The sequence below is a fragment of the Acanthochromis polyacanthus genome, chromosome 3 (assembly GCF_021347895.1).
Source record: "Acanthochromis polyacanthus isolate Apoly-LR-REF ecotype Palm Island chromosome 3, KAUST_Apoly_ChrSc, whole genome shotgun sequence".
NCBI lineage: Eukaryota > Metazoa > Chordata > Actinopteri > Pomacentridae > Acanthochromis > Acanthochromis polyacanthus.
Window position 1 is genome coordinate 45,677,420 of NC_067115.1, and position 27,550 is coordinate 45,704,969.

General features: G+C 42.1%; 1 protein-coding gene across 1 annotated transcript; it reads left to right on the top strand.

The window, feature by feature from the left end:
- vps54 (VPS54 subunit of GARP complex) lies at positions 1-27,121 on the top strand. The gene is made up of 23 exons (XM_022209631.2): positions 1-169; positions 5,630-5,804; positions 6,620-6,861; positions 11,658-11,742; positions 12,416-12,450; positions 13,395-13,526; positions 14,497-14,882; positions 15,980-16,106; positions 17,772-17,879; positions 17,971-18,026; positions 18,742-18,838; positions 19,067-19,401; positions 19,687-19,816; positions 19,894-20,075; positions 20,381-20,493; positions 21,524-21,587; positions 21,696-21,801; positions 22,582-22,669; positions 22,842-22,963; positions 23,440-23,520; positions 24,041-24,148; positions 24,235-24,329; positions 25,088-27,121. The coding sequence occupies exons 2-23, from the start codon at positions 5,660-5,662 to the stop codon at positions 25,191-25,193; spliced, it is 2,943 nt and encodes a 980-aa protein (XP_022065323.1). The 5' UTR covers positions 1-169; positions 5,630-5,659; the 3' UTR covers positions 25,194-27,121.
- Positions 27,122-27,550: the final 429 nt, after the last annotated feature.

Here is a 27,550-nt window from a genome sequence, read left to right on the forward strand (position 1 = left end):
GACATAACGCAGAAGAAAGCGCCGGCGCTGCCCCTCTTCTGGCGGTGCATGATGGTCGCTGCACCGGTGCTACCTGCTGATTTGTGTCCTGTTGTTGTCCTCCCGGCTCTTCCAGTGTCCCTGTGATGGTGAAGAAGAGAACCACCGGCCGCCGTGCTTCACACGACAGGTACGGCAGCGGTCGAAGCCTCGGCGGTCGCTCAGCCTTCCCTGAGTTTGTTTCATGTTTGAGCTCCGCTGTTCTGGAGCTGCTAACCTACTAGCATTAGCCAGTCTACGTGTAACTGTCGCTGACAATATTAGCCTTAGCATTAGCTTTTGGCTCAGGCCGTGGATAATTTGCCCCACACCAGCCCCTGACATACAACGAGCAGCTGATTTTGCGTGTCTTGTGATGCTAGTTAGTGTCGACTTCACTGCCAGCTCAGCGGTTGTAATGCTAAAAACCTCAGGCAGTGAATGTGCCGGAGCTAAGCTAAAGCTAGCTGGCTAGCCTGTGTCACAGCTGCCTGTCCTGAAGGGAGGCTGAGCAATCATTTGACACTTTAACTGAGCAAATTCGAAACATTTTTACAAAGGCAGCATTTAACTTGTAGCATTTCAATATTACTAACAGCATATTTATTTCTTGCGTTTGGAATTTGTTGTCAAACGCTGTATTGCGCTAGAAGACATCGATTTTGTTTTAGTAAGTTAATACATTTAATTGATGTATTCGTACCATTAATGACATACATAAAGGCCATGCTTATGTCTCATCACAGTTGTGATTTTTCTTAGTTGCTGATTTGCTGACGGTGTTCATGTCAGACATCAAGATTTAAATTAATCAATAATAATAATAATAATATTAAACAAATACCAGCCGAAGTCTGTCATTCAGTGTGATTAGAGGATAAAGCTGTGTTGTTAATTTACAGTAGTTAATGCTTCTTGAGCCAGCTGTGCAGGTGTACAACTTTCCTGAGTCGTAAACATGAAATGGAGTCCACCTTTAAACTGCTTGTGTGTGTAGGAGAGTATAGTATATTTATATTTCTTCATACTTTTATTCAGATCAACGATGTTGCATTTTTATTTCAACACTTTATCTCCACAATATCTGATCTGAAGGACAATCAAAAGAAAAAGTAATTAAGCATGCCAGAGTAAGACCATTTCCAACTACTTAACAGTGAATCTGTGTTTGCAACGGCCAGCTGTGCACATCTGCACTGTCACAGTCAAACTTTGACCTGCAGGAGATTGGACTGAAACAGGAAAGCTGAAGTTGTACATGTTTTAGTTGATTTAAATACCCTGAAGGTTTGATCTAGGTGTTTTCCAGGTTGCACTTTTGAAAATGAGAAATGAAAAGTCAGAATATCTGTTCCTCGGTGTGTCTGTTGTGATTAAGCCTGAGGTGTTTGTAAGGAACTGTTATTTTCTACAGTTGTGTTACTAAACCATGTGACTAACTGTAAATGGTTAGAAATGTGTTTTGCTTTGTTTTTCTACTGGTGCACAGATAGACTAAACTGTAAACCCATTTTGTCATTATAAACCTGTGACTCAAAAATAATAGTGTATTTTAGTGCAAGATGTGCATGATCAGTGGGGCAGAAATGCAGATGTAGGGCCTGGACGGGGATTTCTTGTTATACTTTTAACTGATGAAGCATTTTCAGAACTAAACAAAATCACAGAAGCCCTACAGTGACATGTGAAGAAAGAAATGTAAAAAGGTTTACGGATCACAGCTGGGTTAGCTCTGTGCTGTCATTTCTATTGTTTGTCTGTAATCCGCATGTTCTACTTCTATCGTGTTAAAATTGTTCTCTTGCGGCGAGGAAAAATGAACCAGAACAGGACACGCTTGGTTTAAAAAGCTCCTTGTTTTGCCTGGGGCTCAGATTCTCTGTTCAACACCTCACTCTCTCTCTCTCTCTCTCTCTCTGTGTGTGTGTGTGTGTGTGTGTGTGTGTGTGTGTGTGTGTGTGTGTATGCAAACAATGGGAAAAGCGTCCCTAAACCAAAAATGGCTAAACAGATGCTGTTCTTTCTCTGTCTTTGTAAGGCATAATGGATACAGTGAAGACCTGAAGTTACTGCAGGAATAAAATAGCTCAAATGATGATGATCAGTGCTAAGCCTTGAAAGAAGCACATCTGTCCTGAATAAATCGCCTATTTCTTTCTATTTTTACCTCAGAGGTCTCAGCAGGTGGTAGAAAGAGGCAGCCGAGCTTCTTTGTGAGAGCTGGATTCTGACAAGTCTGAAGTTTGACACTTTTTAAAGATGCTCATTCAGGCCTTCTTGTATGTGAAGACAGAAGGAGCTATAAACAGCAGTGAGGTTGTAGACGTTCCCAGTAATCCTCTCATCAGTGTGATGGGATTAACAGCAGAGGGTCTTACACCTCCACAGTCGGATTAGAACCGACTGTCAGCTCAACACATTACTGCTTCACGTCCTGAGCTGCTCAGACTTATTTCTTTGTAATGAGGATTTTTTCATTGTATTTGGAAATGAAAAATGATATTAATTTAGTGCTACACAGTTACCTAAAGGAAGCCACATAAAAGCCTCTAGAGCATTGTTTAATTTAACAAGTAGGACAGGCTGCAGCAATGGATGTTTTCCACTAAAAGTGGCTCAAATGAGTGTTTCTAATGGGAAAGTGTTGCTTGTAGTATTTGTCACCAGCTATACAGACCTATGCAGCATTTCTCTGCTCCTGCTTGTTTTAAGACTCATTTATTTTATGTTTAAGTCTCAGTGATCCAAGGAGCAGAAAACAAACTCTGAAAAACCGTTGGTAGACTACGAGCCCAGCTTTCTGATGAAGAAGAAGGAAATTTAGCAGCAGATTAATGGACTTCCTCATCCTTTAGACGGGCACTGGAGGCAATGAAGAAGGCACTTGTTTGCTTGCTTGTTGAACATATCAGCCTAACTAGCTAGTAAAATGTTTGTGTTTACAGCTTGATAAGCTTCCTACAAGTAGCAAACAATAGAGCTGCATGTGAATATAAGCAACTACAAAATCAATAAAATATGTGGAAAAGCAATGATTTAAGTCATAAAATGTAACGAAAGTATATGGAATCAAGACTTGAAAAATAATTCATTCACACTGGCCTCTTTTTCGGTCTGTATACGTAAGTGGCTTTGCTTTTTAAAGTTGTAAGCTTTGGGATTTTTGTTGCATTTTGTTGTTAAGTGACACTGACATCAAGCAGTTTAAAGGTGTTCAGTTTGATCTCATGGACTGAGCTGCAAAGACGTGGCACAGACTGTGAAATATGGTTGAACTTGAAACCTGCACTTTGAGTTTAGGTTAGCAGCTACATGAAAACAAACATGAACAGGTGTCACTTCCTGTCCATATACATTTTCTGTTAGTGACAAAACTCTCAGTGGAAATGTCAGCGTGAAGCAGATTAGTCGATATTTTACCGTTGATGATTTAGGCTGAAGTGATACGTCTCATTATTGCCTGTATTTTTTTTTATTATCAGCAAATCCCACATGAAGACCCACTGTTGTCTATCAGAGTCTGATCTATCCTGTTCCTCTGGGCTGTAGCGCTCTATTGTTATCCAAAAACTATTAGTGAGACACACTGTTCCCCGTCTATTTTTGTCCACCTCACAGACACCACCCTGCTGTCAAATATAGCAGAGCACCAGATGTGGATTCATTCATCACTTATAAAATAGTCCTGAACAAATACAGCCTGAATTTAAAACCACCTGTCTGATCCCACCTGAGCTGCATGGACACCTCTGGAGGTCTGCTGTGGTGTGTGGCTCTTTGGTCTGACTGTAGGTCTTGTGGATTGGACTTGTTCTGTTGCTTTGTGATTTCCCAAGATCTGGATGTGAGCCCTTTGGAAGCCACTCTTTGGGTTCTTTGTCATGTTCCTGGAGTCATTTCTGAGCAGTTTTTGCAGTATGGGGGTGTTCTGCTGTTGGTGAGTGTTAGAAAAATGTCCTCAATCTATTGTGAGCGCTAAATGTCAAAGTTACATCCACAAGAATGCCGGGACTCAGAGTTAACCTTTAGGACATTCCATTTTAATGAGGTGGTCGGTGTCATACACTTAAGCTACCAGGGGCCTCATTTATAAAACATTGCGTAGGATCCATACTAAAGTTTGCGTACGCCAAAAATACGAAAAGGGCGTATGCCCCTCGCCCCTGATTTATAAAACTGTGCGTAAGCACAGCTGTATGCAATTTCTTGATAAATCACACACCAGCTGGAAGATTGCACAGGTGGATCCACCTCACATTCCGCCCACAACACACCCACATTTTACCATGAATGGTCAATGCAAAGTAACTCATGAATGTATCTGTATATAATTAAGCTGCTGATCCACGGCATTTCACACAGCGCCCCCTGCAGTCTTTTCACTGCTGTGCGTCAGGATGAATGAATCATGTGTTGACCCAGGCCACCCTGCCACTAAATTTGTTCTGATCATGTCCGATGTACAAATAATTTGTAAACTGATTGAATGTACATTTTTTTTCGGTTCACATAGACAAATTCATTTTCACTCGGGGGTTGTGGTGTGAAGCATGTGTGCCTGTACAGGGCTGATTAATGGTTGGACGCTCATCCCATTCGGCCGCATATGGATAAATAAACAAAATTCTTTACTTTTTTTTGCCTTTTTACTGTGATAGTTGCAGTGAAGAGTGACAGGAAATGGGGAGAAGAGTAGGGGGAAGACATGCATAAAAGTGCCGCGGGCAGGAACCGAACCCAGGCTACTGCGTTAGAGACCACCCCTACAAATGGATGAGCCATACAGGCGCCGGGTGATCAGTAAACAAAATTATTTAATAAAGATCACCGCACCGGCCCCAGATGTGGACCAACCCTTCGGTCAAACGACCGAATGAAATAACGTTAAATCCGCCCCTGTTAATATATGAACATAGTTCTGCAAATACAGTCGTTGGCCGAATGGCGCACTATAGGAACATCTACAACAACGAGGGTTTATGATTATCCGGCTCTACAAGTCTAATATGTGATAACAATAAAGGTTTGAGATCAATCTGGTTTCAATTCGCCACTTCACCCTCCGGCACTGCCGTTCCCTCTGTCTCCAAAATGTGCTTAAGCAAGCATCAAAGCTGGTGCACCGGTGCGCACATTCTCACGCCAAGTTTGTGTTTAGAAATCACAACGAACACAGTGTACGCCACTTTCTACGCAAAGGTTGTGATTTATGCCCTGTTTTGTGCGTAAAGAAGCATCAAGAATCAAAGTTGGTGCGCCGGTGCGCACATTCTCACGCCAAGTTTGTTCTTATAAATCACAACCTTTGAGTAGAAAGTGGCGTACGCCACTTTCTAGCCCTGTTTTGTGCGTACGCAAGCTTTATAAATGAGGCCCCAGGGCTTTAGTGTTGTAGTTGATCAGTGTGTGTAGCTATGAGCTTACAACTGAGAGTCATAAACAAGACAGAGAAATTCATTTATTAAGAGAGTCTAGCAAATGGTTGGTTTGGTGTTTTTCATTTGATTTGTTGAATAGACAAGGAAAAAAACTATCTTGCAAGGCTGACTTTAGCTCTGAGGTTTTGTTTTTTCTTGCCTTAATCTAATTCCAGCTGGATTTGTGTTTCCAGCTAGCCTCCTGGGAGGCGAGTCCCAATGCCATGGCCTCCAGCCACAGCTCCTCCCCAGTGCCTCGTCCTGGAAGTGGAGGCCGAGATGGGATCTACCGTAAGGACCGGGATCCCTCCCCTCCTCGCTGTCGGACCATCCGCTCCCTGCCTGATGTCTGTCCCAAGGAGCCCACCGGTGGGAAAGCACTAAAAACAAAGCAAAAATGTTTTTTCTTTCTTTTAAACCTTTGGTCTCTGATAGATCAGAATGTAGTGAAAAAGTGGCGTGGTCAATTTGTCTCTTATTTTGTCCAACAGTCCTGAAATTGTCAGTTCATAGCAAAACTAAATTGAGGGAAACTATCACATTTTAGAAGCTCAAGACATTAAATACTTATTCTAGCTGTTGTACAGACAAGGAGCTAGTCTACATCTTCTTTTATATTTAAATGCTGTAGCTTTGAATGTGCTGACCTGCTCCATACACTCAAAAAAAGATCATGCTGCTCCATTTTCTCTTTATTTAGAAAAGAAGGAAGTGAGACAAGAGGAAAAATGCTTCAGAGCTTCTAAAAATACAGCAATTCAGCATTTTGTTGTGTTTCCAAGCTGCAGAGGTTAAAACTTGGCTAACTACTGGAAATGTGGCTTGATATTGAAAAATACCAACGATACTCAAAAGTTACTGATAAACGAATGTTTTTGCATATTTGCCAAGGCTCACAGCACACGAGTAGCAAGATGTACCACTGCTGCAAAACTCACATTTAATACTAAAACATGTTATTATCAAACATGCCCTGCATTGTTAATGAATGTGCTTTTAATTCTACATATCAGTTGTTGCTTTCCCCATAGAGATGAGAACTTTGAATCAAAAACATATTCCATGAATAAATCTTAAGCTACAGGTTTTTCAACCACTGCTAGGGGAAAATAATACAAAAGCTCTGCTCAGGTTTTCCCTGAAATTGTGAGAAAGGCTGACTCAGCTTCCCTTTGATCGTGCAGGTGAGGTGCGAGGCCTGTGCAACGGACCGTCCGTTGTGGCGGAGCATGACCGGTGGACGGTGTTCAGCTCAAAAGTCAACCTCCCAGCTGCTCTGAACGACCCACGGCTCGCCAAACGAGAGTCTGACTTTTTCACCAAAACATGGGGGCTGGACTTTGCAGAAACCGAGGTGATGCCCTCCTTCTACCTCCCCAACATCACCAGGGAAGACTTCGGGCCCTACCTCCAGGAGATGTCTCAGGTAGCACCTGCTCTACATTATTCAGAGCCTTTCTGATTGGTGGAGGACTGATTAGCTCAGCATCACTGCAGCTCACTCCTCAGGAGACTGAGATGATGCTGGTCAGACCTTTCTGCTACTGAAGGCAAAGTTTATGCTGAGATTTCCTGTAGTTCCTGTTGTGGGTGTGTCAGGAATCCTGTTGAGGCAGTGTCAGCTCCAGCAGGTTCCTTTTTCGTTGGTTCAGTGCTGGAACTTTTCCAACTTTTTAAAAATATTTATAAAATATTGTGTTTCTGGAAATATTTTGATCTTCACATTCAGCGTGTCCTCGCTGTTCTCTCTCAGTTCATGGGTGCTGACCTGCTCTACATGTTACACATTTGTTAAAACTGGAAGCTGCTAGCTAGGAGGGAGCGTGCCGACTGGTGCATGTGTGAAGATAAACATGGCAAGCACATGCTAGCTGACAGTGCTTTTTTATATGTTGGAGATGTTACCGGCAGGTGAAGCAGCTCCAGAGCCTTATGGACAGACTGACTGCCCTCTGTGAAAGAATTGTTCAACATATTTGACTAGAACCATAGACTGTATATATAGTGGACGTAGCATCTGGCTCCAACATTGAAGCAAACACGGAAGTGTCAAAAACTTGCAATATCACACCGTCCGCTAGGGTTGGCTCCAAGAAGCTTTTTCTCCATAGACCCCAATTCATTTTTGGAAAAAATAAAATTTGATAGACTGATGTTCTACAGCTCAGGATTTTTTTCCCGTTAGTTTTCATGGTCAAAATGAGAGATCAGGTGGCCGATCTTAAAATAAATCAATACTGAATTTTAAATAAATCGTTAAAGTTGGCGGAGCCAGGGGGCGTGGCTATACTTGATAGACGGCAACAGAAGCCTCTGCGGTAAAATGTGGGCGGGATAAGAGAGTCCTCAGCCAATCCTGCCCCTAGTTGCTCTCCGGTCCAGTCTGTTTGATGACGCTTTTTACGTCACTGGCTCCAAAAAATCCAAAACAGCGACCAGGAAGTAGCAAAATCCGGGCTTCATTTTCTCGTCGTTGAAACCAACGGGTGACGTCACGCTTAGTTCACGCTTGACTAGAACTGGTTTCTCTACAGTGCCGTAATGTTCGCCCAGCTCTAATAGTCCTACTTAAACAATAGCTTCCAGTTTTGTCTTGTCTGTCTTATTGCAGTACTCACACACCCGTATTGGTCACTGTAAGTACTACACCTTTCTGTACTGGCAGTAAATGAACGCTCTCCCAACATGTTTACAACTGAAGATGTAGAGAACTCACCTGATAGTTCTCAGTCTGTCTGCCCCCACTGGAAAAAATGCCCCTCTCAAAACAAGAAAAAACTTATTTCTATAAACGTTTACCTTGAAATAAGTGGAAAAATCTGCCAATAGAACAAGTGAAAAAATGGCTTGGTAAGATTTCTTGAAATAAGATATGATATTTAAAATACTGAGATCTTAAAATTAGCTGGGAAAACTTATTTTAAACTGTATTTTACCAGGATTATCAAGCTTAGGTGTCTTAAAACAAGCCAGGTATGCTTTAAAAAAAAAAGCAATTTTTCCACTTAAAAATAGATTTTTGCTTTCATGTAACCCCCTAATTTGAGATGTATTAACCCTCCTGCTGTCCTCATTTACAGGCACCAAAAAATATTGTTTCCTTGTCTGAAAAAAAATCCAAAAATTAGCAAAATCTTCAGGAAGAAAATTCCTTGAAAGTTTCCCTTGAAAGTTTTATTATAAAAAATCCCCAAATTTGGCAAGAAATAAAAATATTTTTAAAAAAAATCTAAAACCTGGAAATATTTTCAAAAAATGAATAAAAATCTTACCAAAAAAATCCTAAAAATATCTAAAGTGATTACATATATATCAGTAGAAGTTCAAATATTTTCTTTAAGAACATTCGGGAAAAAATCAGAATTTTTGCTGGATTTTGGTTGACACCCCCCCCCCCCCCCCCCGCCAAATGTTCTTAAAGAAACATTTTTTTTAACATTTCTTTTTTTCCCACCAAAAAATTTTCAAAAACTTCCCCCCAAAATTGTGAACATGTGGAAGTTTTCAATGTGAAAAAAAAATATATGTATATGTATATATATATATATATATATTTTTTTTTTTTTCCCACATTTTCAAACTTTAAAACAGTTCAATTTGACCCGCAGGACAACATGGGGGTTAAAACACTATATTTTCAAGATTGTTTGACTTAACCACATATTTAAGATGCATTGTCTTGAAGCTAGTCCCTCCATCTGCTGAAATGTTACTTGTTAAGTGAATTTATCTTAAATCAAGAGGGAAGAGACGGTTTGACTAAAAATAAGACAAACAGACTTGGTTAGAGTTTTTGCAGTGCATGGATGTACAAGACAACCTTCAGTGGATTGCTGTGATATTGAAGAAAATTCTTCTTTCTTCTGGAGGTTTCTTTCAATAGTTTTTAAGCTGATTTATGAACATTTAATCTTATATATGACACCCAAACGGTGAGTTTGAAAATACGTGTATGTCTGAATCCAGATAAGGTCTTTACAATTAATTGATTTCAAATGAATGAATGCTATTAGATACAGTGCAGTTATCAAAATCACAAGCGCTGCTATATGTGGAATATAAAGCATGTCTGACCCATGCTTTAAACTGTTGTTTTATAAATTCATTCCATCCTCCTTCCACTTTTGATGGTGGTAATGTTCCATCACATGGTTTACATCTGTTAGACAGTAAATATTGAACTGAAGCTCCATTTTTAAAACGAGATCTGCAACCTGTCAGAAAACTGCAGTTAGATGGTTTCAACAAATTGTTCATCCTTCCATCAGATTTGGCTGCAGTATGACTCAGCACAAAGAAAATGGTAGTTCAGTAGAGATTAACTGATTTTTTTCAGGCTCTAATACCAATTAATAGTGCAGTACTCCACCAAGGCTGCCCAGTTGTATGATTTCCAATGCTAAGGTCGCGATAAGCCCACAGCGGTCGATTTGTAGTCGGATCACGATCATGTGATCACGTAGTGTTCACTTGTTGTCATGGTTACAGTGCTGCTATCTCACAATGATACAGAAACCTTTAACAAATCCGTGGATCCAGACTATAAGCTGCATCACTGCCAAAATCTAATCACTTGGTCCTTGTGTCATTTCTGATCTTTCCTGAAAATTTCATCCAAATCCGTCGGTCTGTTTTTGAGTGATGTTACAAACAGACAGACCGACAAATGTATGTCACATAGCTGGTAATAATTAACTGGTATTTGGAATTGATTAAGATTTCCAGTTAAAACACAAGTGTGAGCACAACCTCCAGTAACATATGATGACCAGACGTCATTAAAACACCTCGGCCTGTTTCTGTTTTATGTGTTTGTTTAAAACGGAACTTTCCAGCGTTGGTCCTTCAGTGTTTTACTTCTAATACATCATCAGTCAGATAGCACAGTGGACGGGACGTTGCTTTGACACCACAGAGTGACGACGGATAAAGAGACATAGCTGCATCAGAGTAGCACATTAAGATGTTATTTATTTTATCTGAAACTGGTTCCAAAAACATATCAATACCAGTAATAGGAAGAATGCTGAATATCTGATTGGACTGGTCAGGCGATCGGTCGATCTGTGCGATCAGCTGTTAGCGGTTTTAAAGTACTGCTCGAGCCTCTTTATGCTGTGAATCTCCATCACCTCAGTACACCGCAGCCTGTGGACTGTGTGAAAAACTGGGGAAATAACTGAATAAAACTATGATTACTGACCTCCTGTTTTGTTCAAAAACATGGCACACACTCAGCGTCCGTTCCCAGTGTAATGGAATAGAACTTCACTTCGTTTATGTCCGTCAGAATCATGCCAGTGTGCAGAATAAACTGCTCTCTGCTCGTGTCTGTCACAGCAGTGTTAGTTTCTACATGTGTGCTGTGTAGTTCAGTTTTTTAGGTTGATTATTTATGATTTTATTGCAGATATTTTGTAGTTGTGCGCCACAGATGGACATATGAATGGAAAGCGGTAAAACGTAGCAGAGGAGCCACAAACGACTGAGGGTTCTGTTTTATTGTTTGTTTTTTCTGCTCAAATGTGTATATATGCAGTTTCCTGTCATTTTACTAATAAATCTGATAAAACTGACTCTACTCAGAAATACATCAGCATCTACGGGAGAGGGAGTAAATGAAATATATTTTGTTCTTACAACTTCTGACTGTAGGATTTACTTGTTAAATCTTAAATGTATTCAAATGTGCATCACCTGTGTGTTACAGTTTATGACCTTTATGGTTAGGCTTTTTATTGCTTGTTTTCAGTTTCATGTAGCTGTAAAATGAAACAGAGGTTTAGTCTTCAGATGTCAGAGTGTGATTGCACATCCAGACTTAAGCGGAACGTCTCTTTATTTTCTTTAGACTCTGAACGGCTTCTTTTTGATCCTGTTGGACTCGTGTCATTTACAGAAATGTCGTCTGCTTGTCATTGCCGTGTTTTCATTTCCTCCTCAAGTCTCAGAATGACGACTAAAACGGTGACTAAGACATAAGATCAGCTGTCAAACATTCCTGTGATGCTTCCCTTTTCCGCTGCTTCATTGTTCTCGTTTGGCTGACAGTTGTGATCTTTGGAAGCTTTCAGTTTTCTTCCGCTTCATGCCACCTTCTGGCCAAACATTCCTTAATCTTTAAAGATCCGTGGACCCTCATGAGGATACTGCTGCGGCTGAGGACTTGAGGTTTTCAGTAAACTCGCTGATCTTTTTGTCTTTTCATGATTTTATTTTTAGAGGGAACGAATCCACGAACGCTGCAAGACGATCTGTCCTAACAAAGACGACGTGGACGCCGTCTCAAGTATCACCACCAACCACGGTATGAATTATTAACCAGCTCCTGCTGCAGGACTCGCCGTGCCTCATCCTCTGCTGTCTGTAAAATGACCAATCAAAACGCACACTGCTGACAAACACATAAACAGAGCTGGAGTGCAACCAAACATTTCTATTGGCTGCACCTTTATTCCTGTTTACAGGATGTGTTAAGAAAATACCCATGTATGTAAACTGCCAAAAACATTACATTTAGAATGTGTTTTTGGCACCAAAAGGCACATTTTGTGCAGCAGTGGTTAAAATGGTTAATATTTCATGTTTTCTTCTTCTCTACATTCAGATATTGGAAACCCCTGATATCTGCAGGAAACTGTTCATGATTATGTTTTTGTTCTGAGGTTTTGAGTTTGTTTCCAACCATGGGCATGTTCATCCATTTCAGAAGGATGTCTTTCTATTCCTTTACATCATTTCCTAAAACATCCGTGCTAATTGTACTGGACACATTCCTGATAATAAACTGAGCAGTACAGGTGGATGTATCGTGACTCTTAGCTGTAAAAACTAGTGTCATAAAAACATTTGTGTTGTTTTTATTCACACTCAAAGCGTCTTGTAGACGTCATGCAGCCACGAAAGCCATAAAATACACTGAAATTCAACTAACTAACAATGACGGGTGACTGATCGGAAGGTTTTGTTGCTTCTTTCAGACAAATCCAGAGCTGAGCTGGAACAAGTCCCAAAGGTACAAACACTTCTTTTCTCTCACTGGATGTGGACTTGTTGTAAAAATGTATCTGCTTTTTGATTTCACCCTGAATGTACCCATGTTAGAAGCCCGCTCACAGAACCTCACCTCTGCTTCTGTCCCTCACATGGAGGTTTTCAGCTTCTCTCAAATCCAAGATCGGCACAAGCATCAGCCAAAAGTACACATAAAAAGTTTAATTTACCCGTGAATTAAAGCCTGGCTGCGTTGAAAGCATGGCTCAGTGACTTTTAAATGTTCAGAGGTAGAAACTGACTTACCGGTCCATTTCTGTTGTAGTTTGACTTTGGGTGGAGTGACTTGAAATGTGAGAGTACATCTCCGTTTTCTCTTATTTTCCCTGTCTGTGGTGTTTTGTTCTGTACATGCACATTTGCAAAAAACTGATTGAAAACTCAGTTATACAGGGAAATCTGCAATGCCCAGGAAAAATCTGCTCGAAGAAATGAGGTTCCTGTAGTTCCACTAGCTGACACAGTAGTGAAACTGACTGCATCACTGAGTCATTACTGACTTATTTATTTACATGCATGCTTCTGTTTCTACCAGAAAGCATTGACAAGTTTATTTCTCAAGTGTGAAGCTCTTTGAATAAATAAAAAACTGACATGGACGTTTTATTTCCCTCTCCAGTGTCCGTACTGGTCTTTAGATGGGTTGGTTGTGGCCTGAATTTTAATCCGGGTGTGTGATAGGTGCAGTTTTGAGTCACAGAATTTCCATATCTTTGCTCAATGAAAATTCACGCGTTGTCCCCATTTCTAGCTTCTCTGACTGGAATCCTGTTAATAACAACCTCAGAATGAACATGTCTGATATATTTAGATTAACGAGGTCAGTGAAGCCGGCCTCGTTCTCTGGGTTACAGCAGGTACAGCGCTCTCCACTCTGACCTTTGTGTCTGTGTCTTGTATTTCCAGATTTTTATGAAGCCAGACTTTGCCCTGGAGGACCCGGCCACCTTCAACAACGTCCTGCCCTGGTCCCACTTTAACAGCGCCGGTGGAAAGAGCAGCAGAGACGTGGCTTCCTCCAAACTGCTGCAGGAGAAGGTGAGCTCAGATCACTCAGAGGAGGCTTTCATCTGAATGTGAAGCTTTTTTAGACACTAATCCCTCTGGTGCAGGACAGTCATACTCCACATAAACGTTCTCTAATGTCATCCAGTGTCAGGAGACTTTTGCTCGTTTAAAATGTCTCGTACGTAACCAGGAGCAGATGAACAACTTGTGACACTGATTTTCTGAAATGACATTTAAAAGAACAGTTTGCCCCTGTCATCCATGCCCTATTCAGATGTTTGTTTATTTGTCTTTTTGATCATTGTGAGTTGAGTTTCACTAATTCTGTCAAAATCAAACTGTTTGCTTGAAGAAGAATTGCAGTCATTTGATTTTAAAATGGTGATTAAAGCATTTTACTATCAAGCATCAGATCAGGGAATGTGGTAAATAATGGGATCATTACGTTATGATCATTTAGCGCTGAGTCACAGAGAATAAATCTACAACAGTGTTGGTAATTAGTTGTTCCCTTAAACAAGCCAAAACTCCAAACATGAAGACAATAGAAGGGTTTTCTGCCTTTCTATCGTTGAACATTGTGTGTTGGTTGGGATTTGAACAGTTCGTTGGTCAAAGCAGGGATTTTACAGTCACCTAAATGGAGTGGAGCAAGTCAAAGGATTATCCAAATGAATTCCACATTTTATAATAGCAGCCATCCACAATCTAAAGTTATTCACTTTACTGTCAAACAAGATATGAAATTTAACAGTTAAAGAGTTGAAACTGATCTGAGTTTTTGTGGTTTCCTTAAAGATTATTCCCAAAGCAGGCGATCATTTCAGCTCTACCTTATAGCAGTTCTGAACAAAAGACCCTTGGGAAAAGTTTCTGTGAGGTCTGACATTAAAAACAAGCTGTTCGTTAGCAGCACTGTTGAGTTAGCAACGGAAAGCAGCTAAAAGTGAATTTTTCTGAGCAGATGTTTATCACGTTCTGCCTCTGTTCTGTCCTCCAGCTGAGCCACTACCTGGACGTGGTTGAGGTGAGCATTGCTCGACAGATCTCGCTGCGCTCAGAGGCCTTTTTCCACGCCATGTCCTCACAGCACGAGCTGCAGGACCGGCTGCAGGAGACGCAGCGGGCTGTGGCTGTGCTGCGGGGCCGGACGGCGGCCATGGACCGGGTCATGTGCCAGGGGCCTCTCCAGGCCCTCCGCAAAGCAATGACTTGCAACAACTGCGTGAAGCTGCACAACAAGCTGAAGCTGATGGCGGCGGTGCATCAGACGCAGCCCACCGTGCAGCTGCTGCTCTCTACCTCCGAGTTCGTTGGAGCACTGGAGCTCATCGCCACCACCAAGGAGGTGCTGCAGCAGGAGCTGCAGGGAATACACAGCTTCAGGTGAGGAGGGTCTGTGGGTCTGTCACACTCTCTCGTTGACACAGATTTGGCCACTGAGTTCACTTGTTTATGGTTTCTGACAGAAAACAAGAAGTGTCGCAGCTGTACATCATGTGTGTGTGTGTTGGACATAACTCAGCAGCAATGTAGAACTTCAGCTAAAGTTCAAGTCTCTTCACTCAAGATGCCTATTTGGCTGTTTAACTCAACAAAACCCTTAGAGCCGACATCCTGTGTCCAAATTCACGTCCCTTCTTCTTCTAAAGGGTCTAGTTATTCTCAAAGTCTTTATTGCAAAGAGTTGTAGCAGAAATGAACCTGCAGCATGTGTCCTTTCTAACAAGGCTAGCTGAAAAAAAACTCCTCCTCACTGTGTTAAAGGTACCATGAAATACTTGCATTTCCTGGAAAATAAGAGCTTCATCTTACGTGTAAAGCAACAGGATCAGTTGTGGAGAAGTTTTGATAATGCCCCTAATGCAGCATAAAGTCTCTGCTGAAAGTACACAATTTTCTTTATAAAGTTCATAGATATGAGGTTGTTATTGAGCAGAAATTAGGAGAACCACTGGAGCTTCTGGTGTTTTTGAAAGTCTTAAAGTCTTTACTGACTGTTTTTAACTGTATCTCTTTTTGATATTGTGTTATTCATCATGTTTGAGCCATCGGTAGACATGCTACCGGTACATTAATATCCGTAGGAAGAACAGACATTTACACCAGAAAAAACTGAAACTGAAGCTCTGCAGCAAAATAAATAGAAAAATAAGGAGAAAAAAAGATTTCAGCGATCAGTCAAGATTAGTCATTTTTTAATCATTTTGAGCTCATTGTTTTTACCTCTTCATCTGTTCAGGATCAGAGTTTAAATTTGCTGTTCGTTTAGTCAATTCCACATGAAATCTTCGTAAAACAGATCAAACCACAGATGAGGTTTCTTTCCACAGTTTCGTTCGACCTTTTAAGCCTCCAGATAGAAAGTACAACTGAAAATGTCTGCGTGTCAGAGCGAACACCACCGAAACTTCAGCTGCTGCACCACATCACAAATGAAACACTGCTGACGCCGCCTGTCTTTCTGTGCTCGTGTCTCTCAGACATCTGGGCTCCCAGCTGTGTGAGCTGGAGAAGCTGATCGATAAGATGATGGTGGAGGACTTCAGCATGTATTCGCGCAGCGAGCTGAGCCGGAGTCTGAAGGACGAGCCACAGGTCCTAGAGAAGGTCTGAGCAAACTGCTGTACACAATTTACTGAACACCTGACTGTTTCCAAAGCATTTATTCATCCTGTGTGTTTACTTTATGAAAGCAAAAACCTCCTCCAACAGTCATTACATCAGCCCAAACTGCCTCAGGTCAAAGAAGTGAGCTGAGTCATTTATGTAACACAAAGGTAGTGATGTGTTTAACATTCAGTTCAGCGTTCCTGCAGCTGTTAATCTTGGATTAATTTGACGTTGGCATCCTCTAACCTGTCGACTACAGGCCTAAGAAAATTAGATTCTGTGTCTTCAGGCCTCTCAGAGTATTTTTACTGCCACTATTTTTCCTTCTTTACTTCCTTTAGTAGTTGGCTGCTTTCAGAAATGTGGATAAATAAATATCCGTTCATCAGCATCGGGTTCCACTGCTTCAGGGGAATTATGATTGTATGTATTTTTTCTGCAGCACATAAGTTAAGTATGTTATTATGTTACCAAAGTATTTTATTTTGAAGGCATCTGTGTGAGAGACGGGGAGGCAAAAATGACGTTTTGAATTTTTAAATTGTCCATTTTAACTTCATGAAAGTCAAATGAGACTATTTCAGCGGAATTTAGGGGAAAGAAATTCAGTTAAAGAAAGAAATGTGTCTGTATCAGAGCACATTAATGGGAAACGTGTTCTGGGTTGAGATGCAGCAGGCTTCTCTTTTTAAGGATTTGTTTTTGATTTTCACACAGCCTGTTTTTTCTTTTTCACTGACTTCCATTGTAGCTGAAAACAGTTTGTTGTGGACGCTCACGTGTTTTAATGTGTGTGTAACAGACGGTTTGCCCATCACAGGTCCACAACCCAAATGCACAGTCACAAAAGGTGGGCTTGACTCACTCACACACACACACGATGCTGATTTACATGAAATCACATGAAATCCATGAAACCAGCAGAAATCACGCTCAGACTGTGGATCAGTGTTTGTTTTAATGAGCTTGGAGTAGCAGACGGGTGGAGCTTAGGGCTTTAGGAACATTCAGGTAAGTCGTGTAGAGTATGAGAGCACTACTGTTTTTGGTTTCTTTTTCTACATTTTATATCAGAGACATTACACTGGTGTAAACACTGGTGTGTAAACACTCCAATTTGAAAAGGTTGTGAATCCCCTTTGTATCCAAGCAGGTTAAAAAAAACACTCCAAATACAGTGAAAATGTGCTTTCTGTGATTGCTGCTGAATAATCTGTGTCGCTAGATTTTATGTTGAGAAATGTTATTAGTAAATGATTCATAATTTATAATAATGCACTACGTTATTTAATAATCTCATGAATGCAGTATTCTGTTTATTAGTTTAAGTAATATCAGTCCAAAACTGAATGTGATCTAACGTGATGGTGAACTGATTCTGAAGTCATTACATGTTTAGTTATGGATGTGTAACTGTTTCTGCTTCACAAACTGAACATTGCTTTCATTGTTTGCATGTGCAGCCCTCACTAATGATCGGTTTAATTATCCTCGGTTGATTTCTGGTGCCGACGTGCTTCTCCAGCCTCAGCATGTGGACCAAAACTCATTTTTATTCTAAATTGAATCTGCTTTTTCCTGTTGAGTTTGACTTTCACAGATGTGACTCCAGCTCAGTGTGTGACGAATCGGTACGTTGTCGTTTTTCTGTGTGTGTTTCAGGAGCGTCTGGAGTCGCTGGTGTTTGGTCTGTTGAGACAAAGGAAGCTGGACTTTCTGGATATTTACAGCGATGAGATGATCCTGGCTGCTAAGGCCATCGTCACACAGGTAGGACAGAATTAATGTGAGATGTCTGAAACAGAAGACTATCAATCCATTTGGTTCTTATGTAATCTTATGAAGCCTGTTTGTGCTGCAGTGTGTGGCAGACAGTGTCGTGCACATTGAAGAAATTGACACCGAAGTCGTCATTAAGTGAGTTGAAGTTCTGTGGTTCTTTCCTGGGATTGTACTGTTCATGCTGCTGTAGCTGTCCTTTGGTGTCTCTGGGTGTATGAGCTCATTGTAGACAACGCTGTACAGAAATCAATAGGCAGATTGATTGGAACTGATTTGGATTGTTAGATAAATGTGATCTGATTTAGATCACCTGAAAACAGACCATTTGTTTCTTCCATCCATTCAGTAGACTTCTTTCTAAAGCTCTCAGTTGACGGTAGAGACACTTCATAATCACTCACTGACAGTGTTTGTGTGATTACGTTCACCTCCAGAAGGGCTGCACTGGAAATTCAGCTTCATAGAGATTAAAAGTTTGTGTGTCAGGGATGTTTCACAGTTTGAGCCCTCCATAGTTTTAGGTTCAGTTCATGCTTCAGTGGCTTTAAAAACCTTCAGTTGTTGTCTTACCGGACTTGTAACAGAAAACAGCCAGTGATGTCAGAACCTTAGATTTTGCTATGTACTATTTAACTAACCTACACATCAAAATGCTGCAGCAGTCTGGAAAGATTAAATGTGTTTTATATGAAGAAAATGATCCACTAGACATGTGGAGTAATTTATCTGAGCAGTGCAATGACTGTAGACTTTATAAAATGACACAATATAACATGAATCCTTTATCAGGAGCATTCAAATGCAGACTTACACTGTGGTTTAAACGTATGAAAAATGGCTGTTTCTGCAGACAAGCTGACCAGATGCGTCTGATGACGTTCCCTCAGTGGTTTGAGCTGCTGAAAAACATCTTTGAGAGCTTCCTTCTCTTCCTACAGAGAATCAAGGTGAGTCAAACGTGTCGATTTCAGCAGTCGATCCAACGGCAGCTATTTTTAATCCGTTACATTTCAGAAGGAATCATAAAATGTTCAAAACAGCGTCCTGACTGTCAGGAAACTTGGAGTCTCAGCAGCTGTCCAGATTAACACTTGCAAACCCACAAGTACACTGTGGAGAAGTTCTGTAAAATAGATCAGAGTGCAGACTTTTTTCCCGTTCTGTCTTTTTTTCAGGCCACGCTGAACATCATCAGAAATGTGGTTCTGGAGGTTCTGAACGCAAACCAGAGGAACCGGCTCCTGGAGCAGGCCAGTTCAGGGGCATCAGGCCAAGAGGCTTCCCAGAGCCCGTCGGTCCTGCAGGGGGAGGCTGAGCTGGCCTACCTCACCCACGAGGGTCTGTTCATCAGCGACGCCCTGAACGAGGCCCAGCAGCAGGCGGCGCTGGCGGCCCAGGATCAGAGCTCCACGGTGGGCTCCAGGATCCAGCAGGGCCGCCTGGAGACTGCAGGCAGCGACTCGACATCTGGAGCCTCAGAGATGTCGGCCAGCAGAGAGCAGAGCATCATGTACGTCACTCCAGATGCTTCCTTCATTTCCCCCCCGTAAAACTACATTTAATTCTCATAACATCATCTCCAGGAACCGAGTCAGTACTTGGTCTGTTGGTTGGTTGAACAGCTGATTGTAGCATTTCCAAAGTTAGCTCTGAAGCCCAAGCAGCTTCTGGGTGTTTTAGTCTCTGTAGAAAAGAGCAATTATAGATACTTAATCATTTGGGCAAACAGAGACTGTTGATGACAGGGGACGCTTGTTTTCTCTCTCATCTGTTGACGGTGAGTGTTTGTTTTCAGGTCAGGGGAAAACATGATGCCCACTGAGCTGGAGCTGAACCGTGTGGTCAACAACGTCCAGGAGCTGCTGTACACCGCCTCCGACGTCAGCCACGACCGCTGTGTCAAAGTTCTCACAGCCAGAGCCAAGGTATGACGGCCTAAACCCGCTTTCTGCTGCAGAGGGGGATTTTATCCGTTGGTAAAATGTGTGGGTGTTTCCAACAGGACGGCTCTCTGGAGCGCCTGAGCTCGGCCGAGTTTGTGTGTCTGTCGCAGGCGGTGGAGGGTTTTGTCCGAGACACAGAGGAGCTGTGCGGCAGGAGAAGCGTCTCCCTGAGGGGGGCGCTGCAGAGCCAGGCCAACCGCTTCGTCCACCGCTTCCACGAAGAACGCAAGACCAAACTGAGGTACGCTGCAGCACAGTGCTGTCCACACTGCTGTTTTCATTTAGACTCATGCTCAGATGGTGGTTAGAGGTAATGATGTGAATAAACAAGCTTGGTGCTCAAAGGTTAGCCTGCTGTTTTTCTCTGCTTTCATTTTTATGAGCTGCTCTGCTGGAGTATTGTGAGTGATATCATGTGACTCGTCAGCGTTTGTGTTTGTTTTACAACTTGAGGAATATAGTTTCCATCCTGGTTTCATAGTGTTGGGTTTGATTGTGTATCTGTGGGGGTTTGTGTTTTCTAATGTGTGTTTTGTGTCCCTACAGCCTCCTCCTGGACAATGAGCGCTGGAAGCAGGCAGAGGTTCCTGCAGAGTTTCAGGATCTGGTGAACTCCATCGCTGATGGAAAAATAACACTACCAGAGCGCAAAGCCACAGGTATCAGTTAACTCCAAGTGTTAGCTATCACCTTCTCATAAATCTCTGCTCTTTGTTCCAGGGAGTTCTGTTTATTGACCAATACTAGTTTATGATCCACATGTTTTTGTTTTTACTGTTGAAACATACATGTTATTCCACAGGCATACTGCACATACGAGTGCACTCACATGATTAGAATATGGTGGAAAAGGTTTAATATTTTTCACCAAACAAGTGAAATCTATATGTAGAGGAGGTCCTCAGCTTATGTTGGAGTTCTGTTCCTACGGCCCAACAGAGTCGATTTTCGTGGAAGTCTGAACTCCCACGAAAATGAAAACAAATCCGTTATGTGCATCACAGTATCGATCAGCTCTCTGAAAAATGAAGAATACCAACAACTTTGATGCATCAGTGAGAAGATAACAGAACATAATGAGTACAACAACAGCAGAATAACAGTAACACAATCCAAGGTGGCGTACAACCAGCGCATGTAAACAAATCCGCCTCATCTCTGCGTGTTCATCCACTCTGCTCTACGACCAGCTTCACATTGCCAGTTCAGACATAGCGACAAAACGCCGTAGGTTGAGGACCTCCTGTATTCTAGACTCTGAAAATAAACTGAAATATTTGAAGCTTTTATTAGTTTTTATTTTAACAGCTTAGAGCTCATGAACGTCCCCACCCAAATCTGTCTCACAATATTAGAACATTTCAAAGGATCTATTGTACAGAAACATCCAATCTCTGAAAAGTACGTTCAGCCATTAACTGGTCAGGGCTCAGATGTTTATTTTAAATCCATATTTGGAGGAAAATATAAGAATAAAATTTGTTGATTTAAGATTAGAATCTGGATTCGTTCAGTCGGGTTGCCAGTCAACATTTCCTTTGTTACTTTGTTACAACTTCTGCATATTTTAAAGTCAACAAATACATTTAATCACAAACATTCACAATGTTATAGAAGGAGCTCTAACACCCTAATATGTGATGAGTTTCTAAAGACTTAAGCTCTCATTGATGTGGTTTCCTTCTGCAGGTCCAGATGAGAAGAAACCTGCTGAGTTTCTGCTCGTTAACGGGCAGAAATACGCAGTCGTTGGGTAGGTTTCCTTTTCCTGCTGCACTGAAGTAACACTTCAGCTAGTCACACGCTCACTTTGTTCCTGTTTCCAGCAAATTAAAGAAATCTCCCGTGTGCCATGTTTCAGGACGGTTCTGCTGCTGATCCGGATCTTTCTGGAATACTGTCAGTGCGTCAACGACATCCCATCCATCGCCACCGACATGCTCACACGTCTGTCGGACCTCCTCAAGGTCAGAAACAACAAACTCCATCAAATTTACCTTCAATAAAAACCCCCTCTGTCCTCCGTTTGGATCCTTCACATTGTGCTGGTTGATTACAAATACACACAACACATTAATTCAACTAATGGTTACTGGAAACCGTGAGCTGAAAACCAGAAGTGCACGAGACTGTTTCCTGATGTGAGTGTCCGTCAGGTCTGACTCGGTAACTTTGCCAGCAAGTTGATTTCTCGCGATATTTGTGAGTTCACAAATCTCTCAAGAAACCATCTTGCTCCGTTCCCGCATTCACTGTTCGTACAGAGCCAAGTTGGCACAGGCCAATCAGCAGTATTCGTGTGTGGGGCGGGATATCCGGGTGTGAAGACGACACCAAGCGCCAGTAGATCAAAACAAACATGGCAACGGAGGACAACGATCGTGTAGATGCTGCTATTAAGTCAGTTTTAGCTGAATCTCCTATCGCTTCTTTGAAGGAAGAACAACGAGCGGCGCTTTGCGCATTTCTGGATGGTAAAGATGTTTGTGCTTTTTTACCTACGGGTTTTGGTCAGAGTTTATTCTACCAATTGGCTCCGCTCATTGTGAAGATCCCGTGATTGTCTAAAAACAAACCTGTCAGAGGCGGGACATACTGTTGCATTGTCCAATCCGTGCCTCTTTCCTCCGAACGGATTTACATGGAGCGGTCCCAGATTGATATTGTGGAGTACTGTCAAGTACTACACAATTATTAATCTGGATATTGCCAGCTTACTGACTCAGTGTTTCTTTGTGTTTCTGCAGCACTTCAACTCTCGGAGCTGCCAGTTGGTTCTGGGAGCCGGAGCTCTGCAGGTGGTCGGCCTGAAGACCATCACCACCAAAAACCTTGGTAGGTACCAGCAGCTACACGCTGATTCCAGGTCCATGTGAGGACAGGAGAACCACAGAGGAGCTTTTAAAGCATGTGTTCCTCTGATGCTGAAGATCCTTATTTTGTCTCCTAACCTTAAACAAGAAAGCTGTGGTGTAATACTCACACTCTTTGTTTTAATTGTTTGTAGCGTTGGCGTCCCGCTGTCTGCAGCTGGTGGTTCACTACATTCCCATCATCAGAGCTCATTTTGAGACCAAACTGCAGCCCAAACAGTTCAGTGTCCTCAGACACTTTGATCACATCACCAAGGTAACGCACAGTCCAGACCAGAGTCTGAATGTACGCTAGCGGTCAAAGGTTTGGGGTCACACAGAGATCATTTCATGTTTCCATGAAAACTCACACTTTCATCCATGTGCTAACATAACAGAACAAGGGTTTTCTAACCATCAATGAGTCTTTCAGCAGCATTAGCTAACACAATGTAGCATTAGAACACAGGAGTGATGGTTGCTGGAAATGTTCCTCTGTACCCCTATGGAGATATTCCATTAAAAATCAGCTGTTTACAGCTAGAATAGTCATTTACCACATTAACTATGTCTACACTGGATTTATCATTCATTTAACGTTCACTGATAAAAAGTTTTTCTTTTAAAAATGAGAACATTTCCAAGTGACCCCAAACGTGTCGACTCATGTTTGAAGTCCAGCATCCAGTAATAAAAATCTGAATATGTGTGTGACTGTAAGTTTAGTCTGAGTGTTTCCTGTTTGTTTTTCAGGACTATAATGATCACATAGCAGAGATCTCTGCTAAACTGGTGGCCATCATGGACAGTCTGTTTGAGAAGGTTTTATCAAAGGTAAAATCAGTGCTGGTGTTTTTCGAAGGCACAGGAAATGATAACAGCAGCTTTTATTTAGAACTTCTGTTTCTTACCAGAACTGGTGGTGTGAGATCAAAGTTTAACCGAAGTTAAAGGGGCATAACGACAAATACAATAATAAACTAAACACTCAGTGCTTCCCATTGGTTGTACCCAACGTTGTCTATACTTGAATTTATTAAAACATGCAAGATGGAAGCTCTTATAGGAAACTTCCTCTGTTTGACATATTATTCATAGAAATCATTTTACAGAAGTGCTTTTCTTCTGGAGCTCCAAGGCCCCGTTCTGTAGCTTCCATCTCCACCGTGTCTGAGCGTTTCTCCTTCATTCTGTTTGGGTTTCTGGAGAGCTTCCTGTATCGTCCTTTAGCAGAATTAGCCCAGCATTAAACACGTTGATGAGCGGCTCTGTCACCAGATAACCAACACTCTGCTGTGGATGTTTTCCTGCTGCATCCTGCTGTGTTCCACGTGTTTTTCTGCTGTTTCCTCAGTATGAAGTGAAAGCTCCGATGCCCTCAGCCTGCTTCAGAAACGTCTGTAAGCAGATGGCAAAGATGCACGAAGCCATTTCTGAACTCTTACCTGAAGAACAGACACAGGTGAGTTCATCGTGTTTTCATCCTGAGGCGTTCTTTACTGGACGATCTGAACAGTTCAGACACAGATGTGTTGTTTTTCTGCACAGATGTTGTTTCTAAGGATCAACGCCAGCTTTAAAATGCACCTGAAGAGGCAGCTGGCTCGACTCGGGGTCATTAACGACGGAGGACCACAGCACGGGTAGCAGCACCACGCAACAAGAGCAACATGTTCACACACTAGAAAAGCTTTCTGTGCTTCCACGAAGTCACATTTAAACTGTAAGCTCCTGTCTGCCACCACACAGCGCTGTTTGATAGCTGGAGACAAGCAGACTGTTACTTTTTGCTTAGTTTTGGTCTTTTTAAATTATTTAAAAGGCTGATTTTGCTCACATCACTACTGTGAAATTCAGGTACCAAGGGGTTAATAAAACAGTAATAGAGGAAAGTTTTTGGGCAAATAAACGCTCTGACACTGAATGCTAAGAAAGGACGAGTTTTGGACGTTACAGTTTTACTAAAAATGCAAAAAATCAAACATTTAACTGAATTAAATGGTTAAATTCCATCCATAACACATCGTTCTGTATTTCATTCCTATAAATCTGTTGGTCAAACATAAACTCACTGTAAAGCAGAACTTGGTCATGAATAGTTTGAGGTAGAACGTGTATTTAGTAAGTCTGTTTGGTGAGATGGAGCTCTTTTAGAAACGGTTAAACCTCAGAGTGTTTCTGACTGTAGGACGTGATGTTAGTGCACATTGGTCACATTTGAACAGGTTCATGTAAGGCATCATTCACTAAAAGGTTTGTGTAAAAAGTCACAAGTGTTAGCATGTTTCCTGCACAGACTTAGAAAGCCTTTATTTTCACGGCTGTGCTCTTACTCTGCTGTGGTCGGACTGTTTTTCTGGCTGTTTTTCTGACTGTTTTTCTGACCTGTGGCTGTGTGCAGGCTGGTGGTGGTGGACGTGGCCTTCTACACGGAGAACGTCCAGGCGCTGAAGAGCCTCGAGAGACTCGACCTGAACATGGCTGAGATCTGGGAGCAGAAGAGGTGATGCAGGACGGAGTCTGGACGTCCAGGACTGACCGACCCGGCGACGGGGGCCGACCTCAGGGGCCGACCTCAGGGGCCGACGGCGGCCGGCCGACAGTGGAGGAGGCCCAGAGGGACCAAAAACACAAAACTGGGAGAAGAACAGCAGCAGCAGCATGACGGAGCTCCAACAGCTTCACAGACTTGATAAAGTTCCACTCCTAAAATCTGCTGTCACCTCATGTCACTGTGTGCAATCAGACAGAAATATAGTAAATTATTAGACGGTTTTAGAGCAGCGCTGCAGGGGGTGGAGGTGTGGAGGGATAATTTATTTTTCTGACTTCTGGAGAAACATTCTATACTGTGGCTGACTTTTCTTTTTTCTTGGGGCTGGGATGTTGAAGCTGAAGGGATTTTTATGGCCTACACTGAAAACGAGCTTTTATGTCGCTGATTTCATGAACTTTAGGGAAACTTCACAGATGAAGATAGAAAGTTCAAGGGATAAAATGATTCAGTCTGAAAAGATGATTTTCCTTTTTACTGCTCCAAAAGAATCTACAAGGTTCCTGTTTTCCAAATCACTCCGATCAGAACACGGACTTTTTTATACTCGGAACAAAGATGTTTTTCAGACTCGTGTTGAACCCTGGAGGAGCAGCTGAGAGAAACGTCTCACTGAAGAGTTGATTTCCTTTAATATTTGAAACAAACCGATCACAGCTGTCAGCTACATCCTGACGTTTCCAAAGTGAAGCGGTTTCTAATCTAGGACTTCAACTCCTCAGTTCCGTTTCCCTCCTAAACAGTCGGTCTTGCTCCAGATCTCCTTCAGGTTCAGTCTTGGTGACGATCAGACGATCATTTCAGTATCGGAGAGAGTTTGCAGAACGTGAAGCATGAATATCGGCTGCTCTCCTCGTTCCTTCTGCTGTGGTTTGATTTCATCTGCATGAGCTTCTAGTTTCATCTAAAGCTGAAACAACAGAACGGAACAGAAAATCTGATTTATTTCATTGGTGTCTCAATAGAATAATCCCAACACATGAAGACAAAGCTGCAAGAATCAAACATCCAAACTGGTTTTAAAACACTTTTCATAGACGGACACGGAGCTTTAGGGGTTTGGAGAGGAGGTTAAACCGTTCAGTTGTCTTCAGATTTGACGGTATTCTAACGCTTCAGAGCTTGTGATTGGCATTCCAACTTTATAAATTTGCACAAAATCCATTTTTAAAATTAATTTTCCTTCAAACTGTTGTGCAGGACTTTACATTGACGCCGGTAAACTGTGTGGAGTTCAGAGTTGACCTGCAGCCTGTCCTGTTCCTCTGCTGATTGGGACACCTTCACAGCTCTCCTCACTGCAGATTTTTCTACAAACGTTAGATTTTCTGTTCCGACCTGAAGTTCAGCCGCTCTGCCAAACAAAATGAAAAAAACAGATGCGTTCACGTCCGTCTCTGCTCCAGTGTGAACACTACAGTCCTGTTCCAGCATCCGACTCCCAGCAGACAGCTGCTCTCCTGGTTTGTGCTTTTATTTCACAGGTTTTAACCAGAGAACAGCTGCTCGTTTTTTCATGATGCTTTTCTGGAAAAATGCTAAATCACCCCTCATTAGTGTCCCCACGTAACGGATGAATCTAATGACCGCAGGTTGAAGCGAGTGAGGTGGAGGTGTGACGTGATGCAGCTGAACAAAGTATGAACGATCATCACCGTCTGCTTCAGAAGTGCCTCCTGTTGACGGACGGTCAGACGACACATCTACAGTGTGCCTACTACCGGTGTGTGTGTGTGTGTGTGTGTGTGTGTGTGTGTGTGTGTGTGTGTGTGTGTGTGTGTGTGTGTGTGTGTGTGTGTGTGTGTGTGTGTGTGTGTGTGTGTGTCCAAAGTATGTTGAATCCTTCAAACCTGCTGTGAATAAAACAGGATGACGGAGCGACTCGTTTGTCGACTGTTTCTTCTTTTATTCCATTTTTACTGTCAAACATCACACATTTATTCCTCCTCTTCCTCGGTAATCAGCGGTGATGCCTTAATTTACAGCTGTCAGTCGGTTCTTGTAACAAACTGCACGTCTCCACTGGGATTTTGGACCATTTCTACAAACTATCGGACCTGAATCTCTTCCAGGATCTGTGGGGGAACTGAAGATTGATGATGAGGAAGAGGAGTGGAACAAAATGAGGAAAGACTCTCAGCAGTTTTTAGAACCGTTTGACTGATGTGGAGCAAAATAAAGGCTTAGAAATAGGGATGTCATAATCAGCCTGATATTGTCACCATTTTTTTTTTGCTTATCATGAAAAGCGATAAATTAAGGCCTGGACTTCACCGGCATTTACCGACTCATGGAGGGAGGGAGAGTGTG